Below are 25,078 nucleotides of genomic sequence, written 5' to 3'. Positions count from 1 at the left end.
GCTTCTTCTTCAGTGCCACCATCAGCAAAGGCTGAGGGTGGAGGAGGGAGAGCCTCTGCTGTGGGTGATGGAGGAAGAGCCTCTGCTGCGGGTGGTGGAGGGAGAACCGGCGCTGCTGCTGCTGGGTGCTGTGGTTCCACCCCACAGTCCTGTGTGGTTTCTTGTGCAGGCCCACTGGTTTGCTGCTCTGTGTGCTGGGGCTGGTGGCCACTAGGACCAGCTTCTTCCTCCGATTGGCTGTCATCACCTGCATAGCAAAAGGGGAGGAAGTGTGTTGGTCAAAATAACCCTCTTTTGTTTTTCAGCATTGATATACATAGCCCCACAGGCAAAGACCCAGCAAAGAGATGGGGAGGAATGGGATTGGTAGGCAAGCCACAGATGTCATTGTATATGATACAGAGCTGGAGACAAGGAGCACAGTGTACTACAGAGACTTATGTACAAGAGAGCCACACAGGCAGGTGGGTAGACATAGAACTGTGGAAGGAGTGCAGAGGACACAGTGGCTACAGCACAGAGGTGTGGGAAGGAGATATGCAGAGTCTGGTGATGGGGAAGGCCCCCAAAGCTGTGAAACAGTGCTAACCTACACACAGTTTATTTATTTATATTTTAAATATATTATTGACATATATTATTGACATATACATTGCTGGAAACCCTTCCTCCTCCACTCTCCCCCTCCCCCCTGCTACTCCCTGTGTCATGGTCTGTAATGAATAGTGATTTGTATTGCTTTTTTTTTTTTATAATTTTTTTTTTTATAATTTCTTTTACCCCTTCTCCTACTGAGGAGCACCACACTGTCCCCCACTTGTGTTAAACAGAGTGTAGTGCAGCACAACAGATACCCCCTGCTTCCTAATGGTGAACCTACCTGAGCCCTCAGGCTATGCTGATGTGTCAAGCGACCCAATGCCATGGATCCCTTCCTGGGGCAGGAGCCCATGAATGATGCACTTGATGGGGGTCAAGTTAGCAGTGTCATCTGCTTGGGGGTTGGCACCAGCCTTCCTCCTGACATCACGCCTCAGCCAGCGCCACTTCCGTTTGCAGTCTTCCACATCCCTGCCACAGTGGAAGACCGCGTTGAGCCGGTCCCTTACTGCCTCCCATTCTCTCTGCTTCATTGTAGCAGCCAGTCTCTGACCCATGGGAGCAAAGAGATGTGTGTGCCTCCTCTGGATTTCCTGAACCAGCAGCTCAATTTCAGGGTCGTTGAAATTACCCTTGCGGGTGGGTGGTTGCTTTGATGCCATTGTACCAATGCGATGCAAAGAATCGAAAATACAGAGAAGGGTGCTTAAATACTCTCCTAGGTACGCCCATGTAAAAACACGATGGGCGTCCCTGAGATGGGCGTCCTAATTTCGATTATTTACAACATCCCTAAAAGTCCCCAGCTGCTCTGGCCATTTGGGCATCCTCATTTCGATTATGGCTGGGGAACTATGGGCGTCCCCAGCTGCTCTTGTGTTTTGGGTGTCCTTATTTCGATTATGGCTGATAATGATAAATGTCCCCAGCTCCTATTCTCGTTTGGAAGTTTGCATTCCCTTTATTGGTACCTCTTTAAAACGGCTTTCTCTGTGCTTGCACTTTAGAAGTTTTTCTTTAGATTATGGGGTGGTATTTCAAAGCGTTTTAGCTTCAGTTATAGTAAACCTTGTTTTTGCCACTGTATGCTTTTGTACACCTGTTTGTTTGTTTTTTGGGGTGGGGGGGTGGGGGAACTTTTTTGCCAATTCTTGAAAGATAGCTGGTGTGTGGGCTTTGTACCTTTCCTTTCTAAAAGTTTCAGACTGGGTGTTAGCTGGTAGCTTAGCATATACTCTCCATTCTCTACCCTCCAGGAGCTGCTTGTTGTGTGTGATATACTCCCTCACTGCCCCTCATTCTCTCTTTCCTTTGTTGAAGCAGGCAGCCTCTGGTCCCTTGGAGCCAACAGATTCTTGCACCACAAGTTCAAGGTAAGCTCATACCTCTCAGCCGTCTCTTCCCTTTCGGCTATGTAGGTGCTAAACAAACACTTCTTGCATCTTGCAGGACAGCTGGTCAAGAGGATTGCAAGAGACAGCAGTGGACTGTACTACTACTACTTATTTCTATAGCCCTACAAGGCATACGCAGCACTGTACACCATTCACAAAAAGACAGTCCCTGCTCAAAGAGCTTACAATCTAGATAAGACAGGTAAACAGACAGAACAATAAGGGTAAGGGAATAAAGAGGTGAGGATAAAAGGACAGGGTAAGTGAGTAGTGGTTAGGAGTCAAAAGCAGTGGAAAAGAGGTGGACTTTGAGTTTGGACTTGAAAACAGCCAAAGACGGGGCTAGACGTACAGGCTCGGGTAGTCTATTCCAGGCAAGAGATGCAGCAAGATAAAAGGAACAGAGTCTTGAATTAGCAGTAGAGGAGAAGGGGTCAGATTAGAGAGATTTATCCACAGAGTACCCGAGAGGGGGCGTAGGGAGAGACAAGAGTGGAGAGGTACTGAGGAGCGTCAGAGTGAATCCACTTATAGGTCAATAAGAGAAGTTTGAATTGAATGTGAAAACGGATAGGGAGCCAGTAAAGTGACTTAAGGAGAGGGCTAATGTGAGCATACTTGCCAAACAGGACTATTACATCCAGTTGACAAATTCTCTTGGCTCAAACCCTCGTTGTCTCATTGCCACACTGAACTCTCTCCTCAAAGTGCCTTCACCTCCAACCCCCCTTCACTTTGCCCCCAGACTCTGGCTGAGTTCTTTCATGATAAGGTTCACAAGATTAAACTTGAATTCTCAACCAGGTCACCTCCACCTCTCCTTCCCTTAGTCCATTCTCTCAACCCTCCAACCCCTGCCTCCTTTTCTTCCTTTTCTGAAATCACTAAAGAGGAAACTACACATCTTCTTTCCTCCTCAAAACTAACTACCTGTTCCTCTGATCCTATTCCCACCCATCTACTTAACACTATCTCTCCTACTGTCATCCCGTTTATCTGTCATATCCTCAATCTTTCACTGTCCACTGCGACTGTTCCTGATGCCTTCAAACATGCCGTAGTCACATCACTTCTTTAAAAAACCTTCATTGGACCCTACCTGTCCTTCCAACTATCACCCCATCTCCCTCCTCCCTTTCCTATCCAAGATACTTGAACGTGCTGTTCACCGCCATTGCCTTGACTTTCTTTCATTTCAAGCTATTCTTGATCCACTTCAATCTGGCTTTCGCCCCCTTCATTCAACTGAAACAGCGCTTGCTAAAGTCTCCAATAATCTGTTCCTGGCCAGATCCAAAGGTCTCTCTTCTTTCCTCATCCTTCTCGATCTATCTGCTGCTTTTGACACTGTTGATCACAGCCTACTCCATGATACGCTGTCCTCACTTGGATTTCAGGGCTCTGTTCTTTCCTGGTTTTCTTCTTATCTCTCCCAACGTACCTTCAGTATACTCTAGTGGATCCTCTTCTACTTCTATTCCACTGTCAGTTGGTGTACCTCAGGGATCTGTCCTGGGACCTCTTCTTTTCTCCATCTATACTTCTTCCCTTGGTACTCTGATCTCATCCCATGGATTTCAGTATCATCTGTACGCTGGTGACTCCCAGATCTACCTCTCCACACCAGAAATCTCAGCCGAAATCCAGGCCAAAGTATCAGCCTGCCTGTCTGACATTGCTGCCTGGATGTCTCAGCGCCATCTGAAACTAAACATGACCAAGACTGAGCTTCTTATCTTTCCCCCTAAACCAACCTCTCCTCCTCCCCCATTCTCTCTTTCTGTGGATAACACTCCCATCCTTCCTGTCTCATCAGCTCGTAACCTTGGGGTCATCTTCGACTCCTCCCTCTCCTTCTCTGCACATATCATACAGACTGCTAAAACCTGTCATTTCTTTCTCTATAATATCAGCAAAATTCGCCCTTTCCTTTCTGAGCACATTACCAGAACCCTAATCCTCACTCTTATCACCTCTCGCTTAGACTATTGCAACTTGTTTCTCACAGGTCTCCCACTTAGCCATCTCTCTCCTCTTCAATCTGTTCAAATTCTGCTGCACGACTAATATTCCGCCAGTGTCGTTATGCTCATATTAGCCCTCTCCTCAAGTCACTTCACTGGCTTCCTATCCGTTTCCGCATACAGTTCAAACTCCTCTTATTGACCTATAAGTGCATTCACTCTGCACCTCCTCAGTACCTCTCCACTCTCATCTCTCCCTGCATTCCTCCCCTGGAACTCTGTTCACTGGGTAAATCTCTTTTATCTGCACCCTTCTCCTCCACTGCTAAATCCAGACTCCGTTCCTTTTATCTTGCTGCAACTTATGCCTGGAATAGACTTCCTGAGCCGGTGCATCAAGCTCCATCTCTGGCCATCTTCAAATCTAAGCTAAAAGCCCACCTTTTTGATGCTGCTTTTAACTCCTAACTCTTTTTCAGAACCCTTATTTTATCATCCTCACTTTAATATTCCCTTATCTCTTGTTTGTCCTGTTTGTCTGTCCTAATTAGATTGTAAGCTCTGTCGAGCAGGGACTGTCTCTTCATGTTCAAGTGTACAGCGCTGTGTACGTCTAGTAGCGCTATAGAAATGATAAGTAGTAGTAGTAGCATAGCGACTGGCGGAAAATGAGTCGTGCAGCAGAGTTTTGGACTGATTGAAGAGGAGAGAGATGGCTAAGAGGGAGGCCAGTGAGAAGCAGATTACAATAATCAAGATGAGAGGTGATAAGAGTGTGGATAAGGGTTCTGGTAGAGTGCTCAGAGATGAAGGGACGGATTTTGCTGATGTTATAGAGAAAGAAACGACAAGTTTTGGCAATCTGTTGAAGATGATCCCAAGGCTGTTATCTGATGAGACAGGGAGAATGGTAGTGACATCCACAGAAATAAAGGGGGAGAGGAGAGGTAGGTTTAGGGGGAAAGATGAGAAGCTCAGTTTTGGCCATGTTAAGTTTCAAATGGCGTTGAGACATCCAGGCAGTGATATCAGATAGGCAGGCTGATACATTGGTCTGGATGCTGGTTGAGATTTCGAGGGTAGAGAGGTAGATTTGGGAGTCATCAGCATAGAGATGGTATTGAAAGCCATCGGATGATATCAGAGAGCCAAGGGAAGAAGTGTAGATGGAGAACAGGAGAGGACCGAGAACAGAACCCTGAGGCACACCGATTGGTAGAGAGATAGAAGTGGAAGAGGATCCACCAGAGTGTACTCTAAAGGTGCGAAGCGAGAGGTAGGAGGAGAACCAGGAAAGAACAGAGCCCTGGAATCCAAATGAAGACAGCGTATCAAGGAGTAGGCTGTGATCAACAGTGTCAAAAGCGGCAGATAGACCGAGAAGGATGAGGAAAGAATAGAGAACTTTGGATTTGGCCAGGAATAGGTCGTTGGAATCTTTAGTAAGTGCAGTTTCAGTTGAATGAAGAGGGTGAAAGCCAGATTGGAATGGGTCAAGAACAGCTTGAGATGAGAGAAAGTCAAGGCAGCGGTGGTGAACGGCACGGCACGTTCAAGTAATTTGGAAAGGAAGGGGAGGAGAGAGATGCGTCGATAGTTGGAAGGGCAGGTAGGGTCAAGTGAAATCTTCCTCAGGAGCAGTGTGACCACAGCATGTTTGAAGGCATCGGGAATGTTTGCAGTGGAAAGAGAGAGATTGAGGATATGACAGATAAAAGGGGTGAGAGTAGGAGAGATTGTGTTAAGAAGGTGGGTAGGAATGGGATCAGAGGAGCAGGTGGTTCGTTTTGAGGAGGAGATAAGATGTGATGTTTCTTCATCAGTAACTTCAGGAAAGGAGGAAAAGGACGGAGGGGTTGAGGAAATAGGAGAATGGACAAGGGGAGGGACAAGGGAAGGGAGAGATGGGGTTGGTTTGGTATAGAATTCGAGGTTTATCTTCTGAACCTTGTCGTGGAAGAACTCAGCTAGGGTCTGGGGAGATAGTGAGGGGGGAGTTGGGGGTGGAGGCACCTTGAGGAGAGAGTTTAGTGTGGCAAAGAGAAGTCGAGGGTTTGACTGTAATACACTGCACTCTGAGAGCCATGATTGTTTCTACCCAATTCATTGTAAAGATGTCTTGTTCTCTATTGGACACACTCAGTTGTGGCTGCCTGTGGGGTGGGGGAGGGGAGGAGAAGAGGCCATGAGAATGGATGTGTGCATCCATCATGGTCAAGGGCTCCCCATTCTCTGTATGTTCTCTGCATTCAAATCTTACCTCTATTTTCACCAGGTTCACGAGTATTTTAGCTGGTAGTTTTTCTCCCACTTTGCACCTCATGTGTCTCCCCACTAGGTTCCATCCTTCTTTATGTGGTGAACCCCAGTCCCCTTTTATAAAGTGCCCACCCATTCTCAAGGTTGCTGGGGGGTGGGGAGGGGGGGAAGCATATATGCACTGAATGTCTTTTCCACATTATTCAACACAGTCCTACAATCCTCCATACTTATGAAACAACAACATTTCTAAATTCTATCCTGCAAACTATTTTCAAGGTGGCCAAAAGTGCGTGCCTACCACGGCCTTGAGCCCTTAAGTAATGGTAAGGGAGAGCGGTTCTGGTTACAGTTCCTATTCTAAATGACCTGCAGGTGGCTACAGCCCGATGCCTATATAATTCCCCTAGGCTGTGCCCTTCTGTACCTGATGTATTATATTGCAATTGTGATGAAGTAAATATCCATCTAATGCTTTTACCGTTGTTTTCCCTTTTCTCCTCAGCACTATATACCATTGCTGATATATTAAATGTGAAAAGACGACCCAGCTGTTTGTAGCTCCTTCCTGGCCCTCACCAGTGTTGTTTATTTGTGAGTAAGGGTGTCTGGTGAACAGAGAGCAAACATCGTCTATGGCCTACCTATGGTAATCTGCAAGTTTCTACTTGGCAGATCACTAATGCTAGACAATATACCTATTATTTACACAACTCTGTGCTGTGGTGCTCTATGGTAAGGGGGGAGAGGCTGGACATTTCTGTTCCTCAACAGAAATGCCCACCCAGCCTCCCCTCCTTATGACACATATGCACCAAAGTTTCCCTGTCACAGTTCACCTGTCATGCAACTCAGATTGCTGACTCCTCTCACATCAACCCCAGCATTTGATAATACCACATATGTAGTGTACAAAGTACACACACAGACCCTGGTCAGTGCCAAAAGTGTAAAATTGTATTTAAACTATATACAAAACAAGCTATTTACAATTCCCCCCCCCCCCCCCAAATCATTCTCCCCTCTCCTGCCCCTCCAATTGCCGTCGCAGCATCTCTATCACCAGCAGCATGAGCCAGTTATGAGTCTGCTGGCGGTCCTCGATAGAGTGCCGCAGTGCTGCCAAGTCCTGCAGCAACAGGTTGACTACAGCAACCAGTGCTGCAGGAGTTTTGCAGTACTGCGGCACTGTTGTCTAGAGCTGGTGGGGCTGGTGGGTGCCCCTCCCCCTCCAGAGGAGGCATACCTACCCATTGGTCTGCCTCTGCCTCCTCCTCCTCCTGTGCCACTAGTGCTGTGGCCTCCTCGTTCGCCTCCTCCTCCTGATGCTGCCGCCCTGTGTATGTAAAAGGATTGTCTTTGAGATCAGCACATCCAACATGGCTTGCATAGTGCCGGAGCTGGCTGGCCTGAGGCGGGGGATGGGAAAAGGTGTGGTGAGCCCTGGGCTATACCCATGGGATATGAGATGCATGAGATGACATGACAGGGAACCCTGGAAGCTGGTCTGACACAGAGTACACAGGATATGTTGGCAGACCACACTCATTGGTCAGCAGCATGTTTGCATTATGATTTGCAACTATGGTTGGCTGACCAGTTTTGTTTGGGTTTTTTTTTTTTGGGGGGGGGGGAGCACATAACTTTAATATGAGGCAATGACATCCACTATGAGTAGGACCTCAGGCAGGAATACCATGAAACAGTATCCACCCAGAAAGGGGGGATACAGAGTGAGGCATGTCATCTCATTCATCTCAGAGGAGGTAGTTGAAAAGTTGCAGCCACACTTATGGGAGGATAGCTGCAACCTCAGACCTTGATCTGGGACAGAGGTGTTATGACTTACTAGTTGCATATTAGCCACATGGAAACTGATATTGTACACAACATTTGCATTATTAAATAAATACATTAACAATGAGTACAGGTGCCTTGTTTATAATACTTACGTCGAGCCCTGAGGCACCATCTCACTGCCCTTATCATGTCAGGGCTCTCCCGCTTGATTCAGTGAAACCTCCGCCAGAGGGTTTCGAGGTCCCTCCGAATGCCAAATCTTCTGCAAGATATGTTTGTACACCAGGAGTCAGGGTGATGGCCCCTCTTGCCTTCAAGCACCACAAATTCATTTGGAAATCAAATAGGAGAGACACACAACACTGATTGGGGGGGGGGGGGGCATTACATTGGTACAGGTGATGTCATGAGGTGGACATGAGGACAGCGAGTACCGTTCGTTGTGCAGTATTGTAGGGATGTGGGAATGGTTTTGTTTTAATATAGGGTTCAGAGACCTCAAATCTGACTCCATCTCTAAATAGCACTAGTACTGAGGGTAATCAAGAAGTTGTTGAAGTTCTAAAAGGAATTGCCACTAAGAGAGACTTTAGGTCTAAGGAAAAGATACCAGCCTTATGACAAACTGGATTTAGATTACAAGTTATACAATGCAGCGAAGATAGCCTGATACAGCAAAAGCATTTATACTTACAGCCTTTCATCATTAAGTGAAGCCCACAGATCATCATTTGGGATGAGGAGTTTATTTGCCATGATACAAGTCAAATCTGTGATTGACAATAGGCACGTACAATCAATTAATTATAGGAATATAATAATCCAGCTGCAAACAGGTGTTAATTAGTTCCTAATCTTTTATAATTTCTTTACCAATTAAAGGTTTTACAAGGGAAAGCAATTAGGTAATTGTCAATTCTGCTGGTCACATTGGTTTCCCTTGGAGAGAGAGAGTGGCAACCCTTCTCTCTAGCTTAAACCAGGAAATACTCTGATTTTTATAGGTGCCCTCAGGATATGGATAATATGACAGTAGATATACCTGATTGGATCTATGCTAATGTCATGGTTACCACTGATTGGCTCATGCTAATGAGTAGCTTTTATCTTGCTAACATGGTTTTGTCTTTAGCTCGCTTGACCACAAATCTTAAGCAAGACCCTGCATCCAGCTACACCTTTCCTTTCTCACACCATGGCTGACCACAATGTCACTCTGTCCTTTGGACTCCCACCTTTGTGTTTCCTGTTGTTCTCTTTAGAGCTCCAACACTGGGAGTTCAAGCAAGAGTCACACAGGCCTGTAAGCTTTTCCCTCATATTAGAGCCTGAACCAAAGTCTAGGCAGGGGACCAAGGCTCATAGCTGTAGCATTTTTATACATTTTCCTTTGTAGTACATAGATTCTATTAATGAATGTGCATGTGCACATATCACTGATTACCCTTGAATGCAGACTACAGTTAGTGCTTACATTGCTGAGGGAGCTCTTATATGTGTAGCTACAGGAGGGGAAGCAAACACCTTTCCAATTTGTCTCTTATTTGACACCAGGCTTGAATCGAGACAGTCCTGGGGGGGCAGGTGGTGGTGGTGCCTAAAAAGAATGCGCCAGTGCTTCATGCAAAGGTGCACTAGGCACAAAATTTCAGCATCGCTGATATTTGGCTTGCGCCTCAGAGCCATGTTTCTCAGTGAATAACCATGGGAAAATGTGCATTGCCTTATATAGACGACCATGCGTGATGGACGTCCTTACATGCACAGTTCCATATATGGATGACCATCCCATATATGGACGGGTCAGCACATGGACAGCCATGACGTATGGACGTCTTGCTGGGCCTTATTTATACAGTGGGGGAAATAAGTATTTGATCCCTTGCTGATTTTGTAAGTTTGCCCACTGACAAAGACATGAGCAGCCCATAATTGAAGGGTAGGTTATTGGTAACAGTGAGAGATAGCACATCACAAATTAAATCCGGAAAATCACATTGTGGAAAGTATATGAATTTATTTGCATTCTGCAGAGGGAAATAAGTATTTGATCCCCCACCAACCAGTAAGAGATCTGGCCCTACAGACCAGGTAGATGCTCCAAATCACACTCGTTACCTGCATGACAGACAGCTGTCGGCAATGGTCACCTGTATGAAAGACACCTGTCCACAGACTCAGTGAATCAGTCAGACTCTAACCTCTACAAAATGGCCAAGAGCAAGGAGCTGTCTAAGGATGTCAGGGACAAGATCATACACCTGCACAAGGCTGGAATGGGCTACAAAACCATCAGTAAGACGCTGGGCGAGAAGGAGACAAACTGTTGGTGCCATAGTAAGAAATGGAAGAAGTACAAAATGACTGTCAATCGACAAGATCTGGGGCTCCACGCAAAATCTCACCTCGTGGGGTATCCTTGATCATGAGGAAGGTTAGAAATCAGCCTACAACTACAAGGGGGGAACTTGTCAATGATCTCAAGGCAGCTGGGACCACTGTCACCACGAAAACCATTGGTAACACATTACGACATAACGGATTGCAATCCTGCAGTGCCCGCAAGGTCCCCCTGCTCCGGAAGGCACATGTGACGGCCCGTCTGAAGTTTGCCAGTGAACACCTGGATGATGCCGAGAGTGATTGGGAGAAGGTGCTGGGGTCAGATGAGACAAAAATTGAGCTCTTTGGCATGAACTCAACTCGCCGTGTTTTGGAGGAAGAGAAATGCTGCCTATGACCCAAAGAACACCGTCCCCACTGTCAAGCATGGAGGTGGAAATGTTATGTTTTGGGGGTGTTTCTCTGCTAAGGGCACAGGACTACTTCACCGCATCAATGGGAGAATGGATGGGGCCATGTACCGTACAATTCTGAGTGACAACCTCCTTCCCTCCGCCAGGGCCTTAAAAATGGGTCGTGGCTGGGTCTTCCAGCACGACAATGACCCAAAACATACAGCCAAGGCAACAAAGGAGTGGCTCAGGAAGAAGCACATTAGGGTCATGGAGTGGCCTAGCCAGTCACCAGACCTTAATCCCATTGAAAACTTATGGAGGGAGCTGAAGCTGCGAGTTGCCAAGCGACAGCCCAGAACTCTTAATGATTTAGAGATGATCTGCAAAGAGGAGTGGACCAAAATTCCTCCTGACATGTGTGCAAACCTCATCATCAACTACAGAAGACGTCTGACCACTGTGCTTGCCAACAAGGGTTTTGCCACCAAGTATTAGGTCTTGTTTGCCAGAGGGATTAAATACTTATTTCCCTCTGCAGAATGCAAATAAATTCATATACTTTCCACAATGTGATTTTCTGGATTTAATTTGTGATGTGCTATCTCTCACTGTTACCAATAACCTACCCTTCTATTATGGGCTGCTCATGTCTTTGTCAGTGGGCAAACTTACAAAATCAGCAAGGGATCAAATACTTATTTCCCCCACTGTATGAGTACGTGTTCACACGTTCGGAGTCTTTCTTATCTGAATCATTATCAAGTGTGCGAACCTCTTCATATATACACAATAAAGTATGTACGTTCCTTATATTTCCCATAGCTGCATGTTCCGCAAGTACAGCGCATGTAATTGCGGACTTCCAGGTACGGGAAATATAAAGAATATTGATGTGCAAAATACAGTAACAAAGACATGTTTCTTGCAGCACTGCCGAAGGACGTCCCTCTAGTAAGATGGACGTCCTTCGGCAGTGCTGCAAGAAACATGTCTTTGTTATTGTATTTTGCACATTAATATTCTTTATATTTCCCGTACCTGGATGTCCACAACTACATGCACTGTACTTGCGGAACAACCAGATACATCAGAGAAGTCCATAGTAATAAGGACGTCTTTCTCGTAAAACCGCCAAAGGACCATATGACAAATTTTGGCAAGAGTGAATGTTGGGGGCGTCCTTTGGTAGTTCTGGAAGATGGGCGTCCTTTTTTACTATATTTTGGGCTTCCATGATTTGGGCGTTTCGCACTGCGATAATAGAATATCTAAGGACGTCCATACTATTTTTCGATTATACCTACCTGATTTTGGCCGACTTCACAAGGACATCCTAATTCATACTTGGATGATCTTTTGAAAATGCCCCTCCACGTGTTTGTCTCCAAAACAATCTTCTTTTTAAGTCACTCTTTGCCTTCCTTATCAGTGCTTTGCATTTGACTTTGCCATTCTTAATGTTGTTTCTTATTTTCAATCAGATCCTTCTTCCATTTACTGAAGGATTTTGCTTTGACCTCTCACAGCTACCTTCACTTCACTTTTTAACCATGCTGGCTTTTGTTTGGCTGTCTTCCCCCTTTTCTATACATGGAATATCTCTTCTGGGCTTCCAGGATGGTATTTTTTGAATAGCATTCATGCCTGATGTAAATTTTTGACCTTTGCAGCTGCTCCTCTGTTTTTGTTCTTTTACATTCTCATTTATCATAGTCTCCTTCTTGAAAATTAAATGCCTATCGTATTAGATTTCCTGTGTGTACTTCAGAGATTATATCAAGTCTGATCATGATTATCAGGTGGTCTCAGCACTGTTACTCCTGCACCAGATCATGTGCTCCACTAAGGGCTAGATCTAGAATTGTTTCCCCTCTTGGTTCCTGGACCAGCTGCTCCATAAAGCAGTCCTTGATTTTCATCAAGGAATTTATACTTCCTTAGCATGCCCTGATGTTACATTTACCCAGTCAATAGCATGGTAATTGAAATCACCCATTATTATTGTGTTCCCAAGTTTGTTAGCCTCCCTAATTTCTGATGGCATTCTGTATCTGTCCATCCTGGCCAGGTGGAAAAGACAGATGCAGAAATGTTATCTGAAGTTAGGGAGGCTAACAAACTGGGGAACACAATAATAGTGGGCGATTTCAGTTACCCTGATATTGACCTGCTACAAGTGAGTACTTTTTCTTCACTGACCTGATGGAGAAGATAACTCTCAATGACTTGTCAACAGCAGTCCAATAAAGATATGACTGTGTTGACCCTTATTTCCATATACCCAAGTGAAATTAACTGTAAACAAAATTTTCTACGCAAAATGGTACAGAGTTTTGTACCTTATGGCATGCAAGTAAGAGCACCCATAGCATTTAAACACATTTTTCCAACTTTAGCCTAGTCCTCAACAGTAATGTCTCTGAATCTTCAAATTTGTATATCTAGGGAGTTCTTTTAGCAGGAAAGGGGGGGGGGGGGGTCATAAAACTCCACAGATTTCCATATAAGTCACCAGTACACCAGAAATAAGATAGAGAAAGCAAGATTAATCAATATTTTGGCATTGACAATGTATAATTACCCAACTTACAAGTTGGAGATAACCTATATTATGAGATCATTTATTTTAAATTTCAGTCAGAACTGGGCCAGATAGAGCTCATTGAGGAAAACTGTTACACTACTATGTATGTAAACAGAATTCACATCCAATTGCCTTTTTGAATGGGGAGGAAGGTGGATTTCACACTGAGATGTATCTATCTTGCAGTTCCAGAGTTTGCAAAGATTAAAACATGGCCATCTTGTGAAGTAAATGGAATGATATGTATTTGGTATCATTGCGATGGTTTGGCACCAACCTGGAGTATCCCAGAACAAGAAGAGATTAAAGCCGGAGAATGGGTGTACCGTGGGCGCACAGAACACTTTGTCAATTCACACATTGAGGTAAAGATGACAACACCTGCTCATACAGCATCTTCAGTTTCTCAGTTTTTAAATGCAGTGGTCTTAAACTGTGTTCTTGTAAATTTTGACTTCTGTTTAGATGATGAGTAAAACACCTGAAACTCAAATATAATAGTTTAGAATTGTTTAGGATATCAGATTGCCTGTCTTAATTCCATATTTATGTTCTTTTTAGGAAATTCCAGAGAATGGTGCAGATACTGCTCATTTCTCTCCGGTCCATGGCCCATGTACTATAAGTGGAACAGACCTGACGTACACAAACTCCAAGCTCTGGAAGTTTGCTAAGCACACCTGGAAGGTCAGTGTACCTTTTGGTCTCACCCTGAATCCATGGCAACTATATTCAGGACTAAAAAAAATCCAAAAGAGATGAAAACCTGACTCCTTATCCATACTTGAAACTAAGCATTTGGACTTGAAATTTGTTAAAATGTCATGAATAAATTTTGGATGCTATGTTTCAGCGAGAACATGACTTATCCTAGCTACATCTAGTAGTCTTTCTCATGTGGTACAAACATAGTAACATAGTAGATGACGGCAGAAAAAGACCTGCACGGTCCATCCAGTCTGCCCAACAAGATAAACTCATATGTGTTACTTTTTGTGTATACCTTACCTTGATTTGTATCTGTCCTTTTCAGGGCACAGACCGTATAAGTCTGCCCAGCACTATCCCTGCCTCCCAACCACCGGCTCTGGCACAGACCGTATAAGTCTGCCCAGCACTATCCCCACTTCCCAACCACCAGCCCCACCTCCCACCACCGGCTCTGCCACCCAATCTCAGCTAAGCTTCTGAGGATCCATTCCCTCGGAACAGGATTCCTTGACAAGGTACCTCATGAAAGGCTACAGAGGAAATTGGAGGGTAATGGGATAGGAGGAAATGTCCTATTGTGGATTAAAAACTGGTTGAAGGATAGGAAACAGAGAGTGGGGTTAAATTGGCAGTATTCACAATGGAGAAGGGTAGTTAGTGGGGTTCCTCAGGGGTCTGTGCTAGGACCGCTGCTTTTTAATATATTTATAAATGATTTAGAGATGGGAGTAACTAGCGAGGTAATTAAATTTGCTGATGACACAAAGTTATTCAAAGTCGTTAACTCGCAACAGGATTGTGAAAAATTACAGAAGGACCTTACGAGACTGGGCGGCTAAATGGCAGATGACGTTTAATGTGAGCAAGTGCAAGGTGATGCATGTGGGGAAAAAGAACCCGAATTATAGCTACGTCATGCAAGGTTCCACGTTAGGAATTACGGACCAAGAAAGGGATCTGGGTGTCGTAGTTGATAATACACTGAAACCTTCTGCTCAGTGTGCTGCTGCGGCTAGGAAAGCGAATAGAATATTGGGTATTATTAGGAAAGGTATGGAAAACAGGTGTGAGGATGTCATAGTGCTGTTATATCGCTCCATGGTGCGACCGCAACTTGAGTATTGTGTTCAATTCTGGTCGCCGCATCTCAAGAAAGATATAGCAGAATTGGAAAAGGTGCAGCGAAGGGCGACTAAAATGATAGCGGGGATGGGACGACTTTCCTATGAAGAAAGACTAAGGAGGCTAGGGCTTTTCAGCTTGGAGAAGAGACGGCTGAGGGGAGACATGATAGAGGTATATAAAATAATGAGTGGAGTGGAACAGGTGGATGTGAAGCGTCTGTTCACGCTTTCCAAAAATACTAGGACTAGGGGGCATGTGATGAAACTACAGTGTAGTAAATTTAAAACAAATCAGAGAACATTTTTCTTCACCCAACGCATAATTAAACTCTGGAATTCGTTGCCGGAGAATGTGGTGAAGGCGGTTAGCTTGACAGAGTTTTAAAAGGGGTTAAACAGTTTCCTAAAGGACAAGTCCATAAACCACTACTAAATGGACTTGGGAAACATCCACAATTCCAGGAATAACATGTATAGAATGTTTGTACATTTGGGAAGCTTGCCAGATGCCCTTGGCCTGGATTGGCCGCTGTCATGGACAGGATGCTGGGCTCGATGGACCCTTGGTCTTTTCCCAGTGTGGCATTACTTATGTACTTATGTAATGGATGGTTAAGTGACTTGGCCAAGGTCACAAGGAGCTGCAGTGGGAATCGAGCCCAGGTTGGCAGGATCAAAGCCCGCTGCACTGACCATTAGGCCACTCCTCCACTCCATTTGCTCCTTAATACTAATATCCTTATAAAGCAATTTCCCATGGTTCCTTCTAGAAATTTATTAAGTCCATGAACTTGCTGTTGGCATAACTTATGGATTTGCAATCTCCCTTGTTAATCCCCAGACTCAAAATTTCTGCTGCACTTGTCTCAACTTTAAACTCCGGGTCCTCCAACTGAAGATCTTTAAAGTCAAGATGTCCTCTCCAGCAGTTCCTGGATGTGGCACAGTCTCATTCTTAATAAACAAGATTTTTATATACTGTCTCTACCCAGTGAGCTCAAGAACGGTTTACAAAATAAAAATTTATAATAGAAGTTAAAACCATTTAAAGTGAACAATAATTAAAAATAGTTGCTTTGGATATTTAACAAAAAACCAGGTCTTTAACATTTTACAAAACCTCAGATAATGTGATTCAATTTTAATAATAAAAGGAAGCGTTCCATTTTTAAGGAGCAGCTGCATTGAAAAGATTTTCTTTTAGTGGAAAGCCTAGAAGGAGGAGATATTTCATTTTTTAAAAATCTGCATTTATAAATTAGTATACAAGCAAAACACTTTACAGCAAAGCACAAAAAGCAATACAATATAGGAAAAGAATTGAATTCATTTTAAACCACCTGAAACTTGTGCTACTTAATCCACAACTGGGAGATCCAAGATAAGAAAAACACCTTTGAAGCAACAGGAACTAAAAAATATTGAGGTAAATATGAGAGGTTAAGCTGGACCATACTGCGTATCTTCCACAGGAGTTGTTTTCCTCCACCCAAAGAAAATACATATCTACATAAGCAAATGCTTCAATTATTTACCCTATACCAAAAACCTCAAATGGTCTGGATCGAAAAACAAATAGCTAGTAGTTGCCAAAACAACCACACCTTTAAATTTACATGGATATCGAAGCCAAAAAGTGCCCCCCCCCCCCCCCCCCCCAATGGACAGAGCTCATTGTCTAAGTGCCAAAAGCTTCTTACGTCTTTCGAGTTAATTTAGTAAGATCTGGAAAAACCCAGACCTTATTTATGTCCCATAAAGTTATCACTTTCAAAACTTAAAGAACAATCTCAAAAACATGATCATGATCTTGAGGAATCAGAATGTTCCAAAAATCCTGTTAGGTCCAAACTATCTTGAGTTAAGTTAGCCGCATCCATGGACACATCCTTTTTCTTCTGAGGTAAAGTTTTAGAGGAAATAAAATAAATTTTAGCCATAGGGGCAACCTTTCCTTGGGAATATGCAATATTTCTTCCAGGTATTTTTAAAAAACTTTTCCAGGTGACAATATAGGTGTTTTGGAAAGTTTAAAAAAATGTAAATTCAAATAACGAAAAGAATTTTCCAAAATCTCCAAGTGTCTAGTAAATGTTTTATCTTTTACAACAGCAGATTGAGCCTTGCAAGTCAGCAACTTGATTCTCTACTTTTTTCAGTCTTCACATTTTCAGTAACAGTTTTAAAAGTATCTTGTTCCATCAAGACCACAGACATAAAAGTAGCAATAGAATTATGCATTGCCACTATAATATCCAAAAGCGACTCTAACGTAACTATCTGCGGTTTCTCCAGGGGAGGAATAGCTACCTTCTTTGAGCGTCCACTACTGGATCCAAGACCGATGTACCCATTACAGATAGAATTTGCATCTCAAAGTCCTTCTATCCGTTGATTTTCCAGATGGCATCGCCACAGAGCTCCCTTCTGCAGTCTGTACACCATTCTTTGACCACTGCACCATGCTTGATGACACCGTAGGAGGAGGAGGAAGCTGCAGATCAGGGCTCAGCATGGTATTGAGCATTCCAAGAAGCATGCCTCTAGCGTTTCAGCAGAACTGGTTGCGGTAGAGCCAACTTGGTGGTAAGGAGCTCCAGAATGGTGGACTGGCAATAAGAGAGAGTTTCCTGGGCCTCAGAGGGGAACTCCCTGGTCTTCCCCTTATGTTTTTTCCCCATAACTGGGGAAATCATCAGAGTTCTCCTTGCCATGCCCTCCCATCAAGTCACCATCTTGGATCTCTGGCCAAAGGAGGAGATATTTCAAGTTTATTTATGTGAAATGTTCAATTGGATACTGAAGTACAAAGAACCATCATAAGTGTGGATAAGTATTGAGGGCAATTACCACACAATTTTAAATACAAAACAAAAAAAAATCTATTCTAGCAGCCACAGGCCACCAATGAAGCTCTCTTAATCGGGGAGTTACCATATCGCTGCTCTGTTCTCTTCACTTAGTGATACTTAGAAATTCCTATCTTGTTTACAATTACTATAGTAATCCAGTCATGAAAAAAATTAGTTCTGAGACCAGTGTCTGAAGATCAGCATGAGAGAAAAAGGAACAGATTTGATGCAAGAAATGCAACTGAAAAAAAGAAACCTGAAGAAACAATGTGGTTGACCTGCCATCCAAAGCAGAATCTAACCAGATTCCCAAGCTATTACAGGGGACTAGCTCTGGAGTTGCTCCTGTTGTGGGCCATTTCAACCAGATTTGGTCCTGGGATTTTCATTCTAAATCTCTCCTCCTCAGAAGATGTTGGAAATGAAAATGGAAATGGGACTTGATATACCGCCTTTCTGAGGTTTTTGCAACTACATTCAAAGCGGTTTACATATTTTCAGGTACTTATTTTGTACCAGGGGCAATGGAGGGTTAAGTGACTTGCCCAGAGTCACAAGGAGCTGCAGTGGGAATCGAACTCAGTTCCCCAGGATCAAAGTCCACTGCACTAACTACTAGGCTACTCCTCCAACAAATGCATCCAACTAGGCTGGGGAGCTCATGTAGATGGTGTCCACACTTGGGGTCACTGGTTTACTCAGAAGACTCAACTTCACATCAATCTCCTAGAGCTGCAAGCTATTTGGAATGCTACCAAAGGCTCTAAGAGATCGGCTGACAAAACCAAATTGTTCTCATGCCAACAATCAGGTTGCTCTAGTCTAGAGCGGAGGTGAGCAGCCATATGTGTATTCAGTAAAAATAAATGCTGTAGTGTAGTCAGTGTTAACCTTCAAAAGCCAGTCTTAGGGAGGAGAATCTGTTCTGTTGTGACCTAACGAGCCAGAATTTGTGAGAAAGAAAAACACAGCCTGTTAAGCCTAAAGGTGACATAGCACCCCTTGAAACTGATAAAACTTGTCTGTCGCTTTTCTAATTTAATAACAAGAAATTGCTATTCATACAAGTGTAGATATTGAAAAAACAGTCCCAAAGGAGACATGAGAAAATTATTTATTCGCTGAGAGAGTGGTTAATATGCTTGTTGGAGACTTGGAGTAAGTAACCACCAACTCATGTTTTTGTCTTTTATTAATCTTATTTCTATTGTCTCTCATGTTAAACTTGTTTTTATAGAAACTTTTTACATGTATATGCTTCTAAAAGCACAGTATGTAAAAAAGCAATAAAAAAACAAGAGCTTTTAAATCATGCAGATGCTGCCAAATTCATGGCTGGCACACTTACAGGTCACTTAAGGCACAACAACTTTTATGGCATTTTGGCACACCTTTATGCCTGCTTCTGGAATCTTCCTGCCATTTGTTTAAGTTCCTGTCAGACTGTCATAGTAATGCTTGAATGTTTTCACTTATATACACTGTCAGCTAGCACATTTGCTTATTTCCGATCTGAGGAAGAAGGACGACCTTCGAAAGCTAATCAAGAAATGTATTAAGTTATGTCCAATAAAAAAGGTATCATCATTCAATGGGGTGACACATTTGCGCACTGCCAACTGAAGCATTTTATTCAGTCACTAGATCAAGGCCGATTGGAACAGAAACAGGGATTGAAGCTAAAAAAAATTTTCCTAGAGATTTCTGAAGAAGCACCATCAATTTCAGGGATACATAAGGCACTGTGGACACATGAGAAACCCAAAAACTTTCAAAAGTTAAGAGAGCGCTGGGAGAAAGACTTAGGAGTTACACTAGTGGGATGGGATGTAGAAAGGCAACTGAAGGGGATACCGAAATTGGTCAGTGGAGCCCAGTATAGGGAATGTGCATTCCGTTTTATACACCGAGCATATATGACACCTGCACAACTAGCAAAATTCGGGGGATTGCAGACGCCCTTGTGTGTGAGATGTGGGAGAACAGATAACACATACTACCATAGTTTTTGGAGCTGCTGGAAGGTTAGAAGATTTTGGGGAAAAATAACTCATTACATATCACAACTTTTAGGCCACAAGCTGGCAGGCACATCAGTGCAGATGCTGTTAAATTTACCGGGATCATTTAGAGGTCAAATACCGGAACATAATATATTTTTACGTAAAACAACACTGTTGGCAAAGAAATGTATCTTGCAAAACTGGACGAATGACATAGGACCAGATTATTGGCACTGGCGGAACCTCACCCACCAGTTAATGATGTGGGAAGCAAAAGAAGCCAACCGTTCATTGAAAAGAAAGAACACATTTATGAAAATTTGGGGTGCTTATATAGACTCTCTGTCTCATAAGGGAAGAAGTTTGGTCCTCAACACACTAAGATGTTAATAACACATATGTATCATTTTCAAATGGGGGGCGGGGAGGGGGGGTTGAGGGAGGTGGGAGGTGGGAGGTGGGAGGGGGAGGAAAAGAAAATCTTTGGAGACAATAGCCACAAGTTGTTGTAAAAACTTTATTTGTCAAAAGTGGTTTCAATGATTGTAAAAAAGTTTCTGTTGTGTCTTCAATAAAAACGTTGAAACATAAAAGGTATCATCTTATTTTCTTTTCCATGTTTTATTTTGTTTGATTTCTATTGATAACCTTAAGAGTGGACTAACACGGCTACCACACTCCTCTATTTAAGTTCGCCAAAATCTAAAAATATCAAGAAATGGGCTGGCCTTGATGGTCAGACTGGATGGACCATGCAGGTCTTTATCTGCCGACATTTACTATGTTTCTATGAATATTTACCATACCACAGAGATTTTTAGAGAAATATTATAGTTTTGTCATTGGCCTTTGCATCAAAGCTTACATTATGTTGGTGAAATAGGTCTCCAAGTAGCCAAACATAGGTTATGAATGATATCTGGAAATGAAAGAGGCCCTGTTTCCAGTTTGGATGCTGGCAAATGATTACATAGTAATATTGTAAGTGACGGCAGATAAAGACCTGATTGGTCAATTCAGTCTGCCCAACAGTCACATTCATTATCAATTCAAGATTTAAATCAACAATGAACATGATATACTGTAAATGTGTTGTGGTTTTGTCTTTAATGGGAACCTTGCACTTACCTCTTTTTTGGCTACTTGCCTCTCTGGTTTGATGGGTTACAGAGTAATAGGGGAATTTGAAAATACTGAATCTTTTCTTAATATTTTTCCTTTATTCTCCTTTGTTACGAGAATTGGAACTACTAATTGTAGTGGGCTTGAACTGAATAATTTCTGGGGAGGGGAGGTTTCATGATAGCATTGTGCTTATTATTTCAATCAGTTTTTTGTACAAGTTTAGCTTCATTTGTCTTTATTTGAAATTTCATAAATAAAATATTTTTCTAAAAATGGAATACTCTTATCAATGGGGCGGAGCTAGGGTGGGGCGGGGATACAGTGGGGCGGGGCTAGGATGGGGCCCCACCAAATTGGTCTGCATAGGGCCCCACACTTGCTAAGACCGGCCCTGAGTGAACCTACCCTCTTCCCACCACTTCTACCCTTCAGATTTTATAGGAAGGTTTAATTTATTCTACTACTACTTATCATTTCTATAGCGCTACAAGGCATATGCAGCGCTGTACACCATACACAAAAAGACAGTCCCTGCTCAAAGAGCTTACAATCTAGATAAGACAGGTAAACAGACAGAACAATAAGGGTAAGAGAATAAAGAGGTGAGGATACAAGGACAGGGTAAGTGAGTAGTGGTTAGGAGTCAAAAGCAGTGGTAAAGAGGTGGGCTTTAAGTTTGGACTTGAAAACAGCCAAAGACAGGGCTAGACATACAGGCTCGGGTAGTCTATTCCAGGCGAGAGGTGCAGCAAGATAAAAGGAACGGAGTCTGGAATTAGTAGTAGAGGAGAAGGGGACAGATAAGAGAGATTTATCTACAGAACGGAGTACCCGAGAGGGGGCGTAGGGAGAGACGAGTGGAGAGGTACTGGGGAGCGGCAGAGTGAATGCACTTATAGGTCAACAAGAGAAGCTTGACTTGAATGCGGAAACGGATAGGGAGCCAATGAAGTGATTTAAGGAGAGGGCTAATGTGAGCATAGCGACTTTGGCGGAAAATGAGTCGCACAGCAGAGTTTTGGACTGATTGAAGAGGAGAGAGATGGCTAAGAGGGAGGCCAGTGAGAAGCAGGTTACAATAATCAAGACGAGAGGTGATAAGAGTGTGGATAAGGGTTCTCGTAGAGTGCTCAGAGATGAAGGGACGGATGTTGCTGATATTATAGAGAAAGAAATGACAGGTTTTGGCAGTCTGTTGAATGTGAGCAGAGAAGGAGAGAGAGGAGTCAAAGATGACCCCAAGGTTACGAGCTGATGAGACAGGGAGAATGGTAGTGCCATCCACAGAAACAGAGAAAGGGGAGAGAGGAGAGGTAGGTTTAGGGGGAAAGATGATAAGCTCGGTTTTGGCCATGTTAAGTTTCAGATGACGTTGAGACATCCAGGCAGCAATATCAGATAGGCAGGCTGAAACATTGTGTCACGTCTGTGGCCGTGACCACCCTCAGCCTTACCTTGTTTCTGGGGGTTAGCCTCTGTGCTGGCTTCTGTCTGTCTCTGTCTTAGTTTTGTCTCTGGCTCTGTGTGCTGATTACTTCACTAGACCTCACCTGTGTGAGCTATGCCTCTCTGGGGAGCCAGCATCTAAGATGGCTGCCGCCTACTCTGTGCCAGCTTCCAAGATGGCTCCTGCTTGTCTTTCCTGTGTGTTCACTTCCTGTGTGTTCCTAGCCTCCCCTTGGTGTGAGTATGTTTCCTGCTCCTGTCCTGCGCAGGTGACATCATCGGTGAGGACCTTCATAAGGAAGTGCTGTGCTAGCATTCAGGGCCTTTGCATGGTGTTATGCCTTTAGGCCAGGTCAGGTTAGTTAGTGTGTTCTGCTGCACTACTGCTTAGCCTTTCTCTGGGTTCTGGCCCAGCTTCTCTTTGTGTCTGTGGACTGCTAGTCCTTCTGTGTGGGCTCTGCCCTTTTGTTTGTGACTGTGGATTGCTTGTCCTTCTACTCCCTTGCTCTGTGTTTGGAGTCTGAAGCCTTCAGCCACTCTCCCTCAGTTTGTACTGGAAGTCTGTAGCTTCAGCCTGACTCTGCTAATTCCTGGTGTATTCTATCGTCTGCTGCCTGTCTCTGACTATTGCCTGAACCCCGATATTCTCTGCTCGCTGCCTGCCTCTGACTATTGCCTGTACCCTGATACTCTCTGCTTGCTGCCTGTCTCTGACTATTGCCTGAATCCCGATATATGCTTCTGCCTAGCTAGGGCGTTTACCATGAGGGTTATCCTGAACCCTGCCTCTGCCTAGCTAGGGTGTTTACCCTGAGTGTATATCCTGAACCCTGCTTGTATATCCTGAGTGTATATCCTGAACCCTGCTTGGATATCCTGAGCGTACATCCTGAATCCTGTCTCTGTCTAGCTAGTGTGCATTTCCTGGGTGTTTATCCTGTATCCTGCCTCTACCTAGCTAGTGGGTTTACCCTGTGGGTATTCCCTGAACCCCGTTCCACCTAGCTTGCTGCGTGCCCTAGTCCTTGCTTCTGTTACGCTTTTGTTCGTCTTGTCTCCCTGGTCTGTCTTGTGTTCCTTGCTAGTGGCAGCGCAGCAGCTTTCAGTCTGAATCTAGTAGTGAGTCTAGCTTCCTCGTGTTCCCTGACCCAGGGTGGGTCCTCTGGATCTCCAGTTCCGGCCTCGTCCTGCAAGTCCTGCCGGCCACCCGCATGCTGGAACTCAACTCCAGGGGAACGGTGGTCAAGTGCAGGTGACGCTGTTCCTGTTCTGCCGGTTCCAGTTGCCTGCCTCAGTCCAGACTCCAGTCCAGAGGCCCAGCCCTGTCCTTCCGTGTATCCAGTTCCAGGGTGGTCTTGTCTGCCGCTCCTCAGCAGTGGTCCAAGGGCTCACGTATTCCGGTTCTGCCTCGAGGACCTGACACATTGGTCTGGATGCTGGTTGAGATTTCGGGGGTAGAGAGGTAGATTTGGGAGTCATCAGCATAGAGATGGTATTGAAAGCCATGGGATGATATCAGAGAGCCAAGGGAAGAAGTGTAGATGAAGAACAGGAGAGGACCAAGAACAGAACCCTGAGGCACACGGATTGGTAGAGAGATAGAAGTGGAAGAGGATCCACCAGAGTGTACACTAAAGGTGCGAAGCGAGAGGTAGGAGGAGAACCAGGAAAGAACAGAGCCCTGGAATCCAAATGAAGACAGCGTATCAAGGAGTAGGCTGTGATTAACAGTGTCAAAAGCGGTGGATAGATTGATAAGGATGAGGATAGAATAGAGACCTTTGGATTTGGCCAGGAACAGGTTGTTGGAAACTTTAGTAAGTGCAGTTTCAGTTGAATGAAGAGAGCAAAAGCCAGATTGGAATGGGTCAAGAACAGCTCGAGATGAGAGAAAGTCAAGGCAGTGGCAGTGAACGGCGCGTTCAAGTAATTTGGAAAGGAAGGGGAGGAGGGATGTCGATAGTTGGAAGGACAAGTAGGGTCAAGTGAAGGCGTCTTCAGGAGCGGTGTGACCACAGCATGTTTGAAGGCATCAGGAACGGTCGCAGTGGAAAGAGAGAGATTGAGGATATGACAGATAAAAGGGGTGAGAGTAGGAGAGATGGTGTTAAGAAGGTGGGTAGGAATGGGATCAGAGGAACAGGTAGTTCATTTTGAGAAGGAGAGAAGATGTGATGTTTCTTCATCAGTGACTTCAGGAAAGGAGGAAAAGGACGGAGGGGTTGAGGAAATAGAACGGACAAGAGGAGGGACAAGGGGAGGGAGAGGTGGGGGTGGTTTGGTATAGAATTCGAGGTTTATCTTCTGAACCTTGTCGTGGAAGAACTCAGCTAGGGTCTGGGGAGATAGTGAGGGGGGAGTTGGGGGTGGAGGCACCTTGAGGAGAGAGTTTAGTGTGGCGAAGAGAAGTCGAGGGTTTGAGCCGAGAGAATTAGTCAGCTGGATATGGTAGTCCTGTTTGGCAAGCACAAGAGCAGA

The 25,078-nt window shown here is 44.2% G+C and overlaps 1 protein-coding gene across 1 annotated transcript in view; it reads left to right on the top strand.

Moving 5' to 3' along the window:
* LOC115472163 (cholesterol 7-desaturase-like) overlaps nt 1–25,078 on the top strand; it is a 173,626-nt gene that overhangs the window by 103,201 nt on the left and 45,347 nt on the right. The window contains exons 3-4 of the mRNA XM_030206313.1: nt 13,526–13,704; nt 13,901–14,026. Of these exons, the coding sequence (XP_030062173.1) occupies nt 13,526–13,704; nt 13,901–14,026 (305 nt within the window). The remainder of the gene's footprint in view (nt 1–13,525; nt 13,705–13,900; nt 14,027–25,078) is intronic.

The sequence above is a fragment of the Microcaecilia unicolor genome, chromosome 6, assembly GCF_901765095.1.
Source record: "Microcaecilia unicolor chromosome 6, aMicUni1.1, whole genome shotgun sequence".
In the NCBI taxonomy this organism is placed as follows: domain Eukaryota; kingdom Metazoa; phylum Chordata; class Amphibia; order Gymnophiona; family Siphonopidae; genus Microcaecilia; species Microcaecilia unicolor.
The sequence above is the reverse complement of the archived record's forward strand: the minus strand, read 5'-3'. Positions and strand labels throughout refer to the sequence as shown.